At 39.3% G+C, this 2443-nt stretch overlaps 3 protein-coding genes across 3 annotated transcripts in view; 2 read left to right on the top strand and 1 right to left on the bottom strand.

Moving 5' to 3' along the window:
* The window catches only part of LOC118428174, a 3813-nt gene extending 1564 nt beyond the window's left edge, over window positions 1-2249 (top strand). Inside the window, exons 2-3 of the mRNA XM_035838167.1 lie at window positions 185-378; window positions 1675-2249. Of these exons, the coding sequence (XP_035694060.1) occupies window positions 185-378; window positions 1675-1890 (410 nt within the window). The 3' untranslated portion in view covers window positions 1891-2249. The remainder of the gene's footprint in view (window positions 1-184; window positions 379-1674) is intronic.
* The window catches only part of LOC118428173 (regulator of nonsense transcripts 3B-like), a 22781-nt gene that overhangs the window by 11213 nt on the left and 9125 nt on the right, over window positions 1-2443 (top strand). The window lies entirely within an intron of this gene.
* LOC118426968 overlaps window positions 2036-2443 on the bottom strand; it is a 3658-nt gene continuing 3250 nt past the window's right edge. The window contains exon 6 of the mRNA XM_035836600.1: window positions 2036-2056. Within this exon, the coding sequence (XP_035692493.1) occupies window positions 2036-2056 (21 nt within the window). The remainder of the gene's footprint in view (window positions 2057-2443) is intronic.

Here is a 2443-nt window from a genome sequence, read left to right as displayed (position 1 = left end):
GCCGGGCCTAACTCAGCATATAGATGTGAATTCAGGTAGAGAAGCATGCAACCTGCATGAGTAAAATATTGAAACAACAATACATACATATGAATCAGAGTTTAGAACATTCAGTTCAGTTCAGATATATGACACTCATAATCACATAGCACTTTCATTGAACTTCGGATTTGCTTTATTTCAGATGAAGAAATGATCGCTGACCCTCCTCCTGAAAGTGTAGAGACTCTGAGAGACCCCCTTCCTGAAAGTGTAGAGACTCTGAGAGAACAGCTCACAAAAGTACAAGAGGAGAAATGTAAGTTGGAACAGTTTTGCGAGTCCCTTCAAAGTGAAGCTGACAACCTTAGGGAAGAACGTGATCACCTTCAAGAACAAATCAAGCAAATCATCAACATCAGCCTCCAATCTCACAGATGCAAAATGCAAGCTCTTCACTGGAATACCTACTGTTGCACTGTTTATGTTTGTGTTTAGACTTGTTAGTGATTTCATTGCTCCTCTAAAGTCCATGTGTCAGCAGGATCAAATACTCATGACTCTCATGAAGTTGAGACTAGGCCTCAAAAATGCTGATCTAGCTTTGAGATTTAGTGTTTCTGCCTCTACAGTTTCAAAAGTCATAAACCGTTGTATTCCAATCTTAGCTGTCCGACTAAAGTTCCTGATTCATTGGCCGTCCAAGGAAACCGTAAAGCGCAATCTTCCCAAAAAATTTCGGAAAAAAAAATACTCAAACTGTAGAGTCATCATTGATTGCTCAGAGATTTTCACTGAGAGGCCATACAATTTAAAGACCCGAGCAAAGACCTGGAGTAACTACAAACACCATCATACGTTCAAATTTCTCGTAGGTATTACACCTTATGGAGCAGTGTCATTTCTGTCCAGTTCCTGGGGTGGAAGAATTTCTGATAAAGACATTACGCTAAAAAGTCGTTTCTATAACAAAGTGGAATATGGTGATATGATTATGGCAGATCGGGGATTCACCATTTCTGAGGAACTTGCCCTGAAAGGAGCAACACTAGTTATGCCACCATTTACCACAGGAAGGACACAACTCCCGGGGCGTATCGTCCAAGATGCCAGACAGATATCAGCTCTAAGAATTCATGTAGAACGTGCAATTGAAAGAATCAAGAACTTCCAAATTCTCAGCCAAATCTGTCCATTAACATTTGCCCCTCTACTCAGTGACAGTGTTGTTATCTGTGCGGCTCTTACAAACTTACTTCCAAAGCTAATCAAGTAATTTTTAATGGCAATGTTGTCTGCACGAGCTGGCCTTTTCTGTATATCAAAATACTGAGATTGAAGGTAAAATGTTAAAGGGACACAAAACAAATTTTTGGGAAGCCCACTACAATATAATAAGTATACCACAAAGTACAATTCTTACTTGTTTTACATTAGTTTTTTAAAACATGACATAAAACTGTAAAATGCCTTCTATTGTTATACTAGTATTTTTAGTATTTCAAACTGTCCAGTAGGATTTAGCATTGACAACTGGGACAGAACCAATGGCCCCTTGGTTTTCTCTTGATGCCAACACATTTGTAATGGAACCATTCTGACTCACATTCATTGTTATCACACTTTACCATCCTACCATATGCTGGTTTCTGACAAGAACAGTAACGTTTGTTTGGGTCATCATCTTCCTGGAAAGTCACATCTACTCCAGAGTCTCCACACTGTAACTTGTGGGTCAGTATCTCAGGGATAAGACTGGACTTTACAAACTGGACACATGTAGACAACATTACATTTAACAGTGACTGGTCCCTTGGAACATTTACTACAACCATGCCTGCATTAGTCCACACTACAAAATCACATGTTGAGACACCGGTAACCAGCATATGTGTCTGGACTTGGGTGTAATATCTGTGCCCTGTCTTTAGCTTACAATCCTTATCTAAACAGTAGTTGGCATCTGATAGACACAGATCTGCAGCAGGATAGATGTCCCTGTACTTGTATGGGCACTTGATCTCAATCACAGTTCTTCCATGGCATGAACACTGTCTCATCCCATCAGGAGATGCACCTATATATACAACAGTAATGTTCAAATTAGTGGCAAAGTTTCTGATATTTCAAACATGAACATAATGTACTTACTTTTGATACTTGCCAAATGCTGCAAATGGCACATATTCACTTGGTACGAATACAGTGCAATTGTTAAAACAAGTACATGTATTTCATTGTTACATCAACAAAATCATAAGTCAATTAGACATTGTGTAGTTGGTACTCAATTACATGTACTATACTTCATAAGTTTGAAGTAAGAGCCAAAATTAGCTATACCTATGAAGGGAAAATCCTTGTAGAGAATGAGCCCCACTTCCTCCATTTCACATCCTTGCAGATGCACAAGGTAGCTTTCAGGTACTGGTGCCCTTGCTTCTCCTCCTGTTCATCCCCCCAT

Source organism: Branchiostoma floridae, chromosome 12 (genome assembly GCF_000003815.2).
Source record: "Branchiostoma floridae strain S238N-H82 chromosome 12, Bfl_VNyyK, whole genome shotgun sequence".
NCBI classification, from domain to species: domain Eukaryota; kingdom Metazoa; phylum Chordata; class Leptocardii; order Amphioxiformes; family Branchiostomatidae; genus Branchiostoma; species Branchiostoma floridae.
This window is presented reverse-complemented; position numbering and strand designations above follow the sequence as displayed.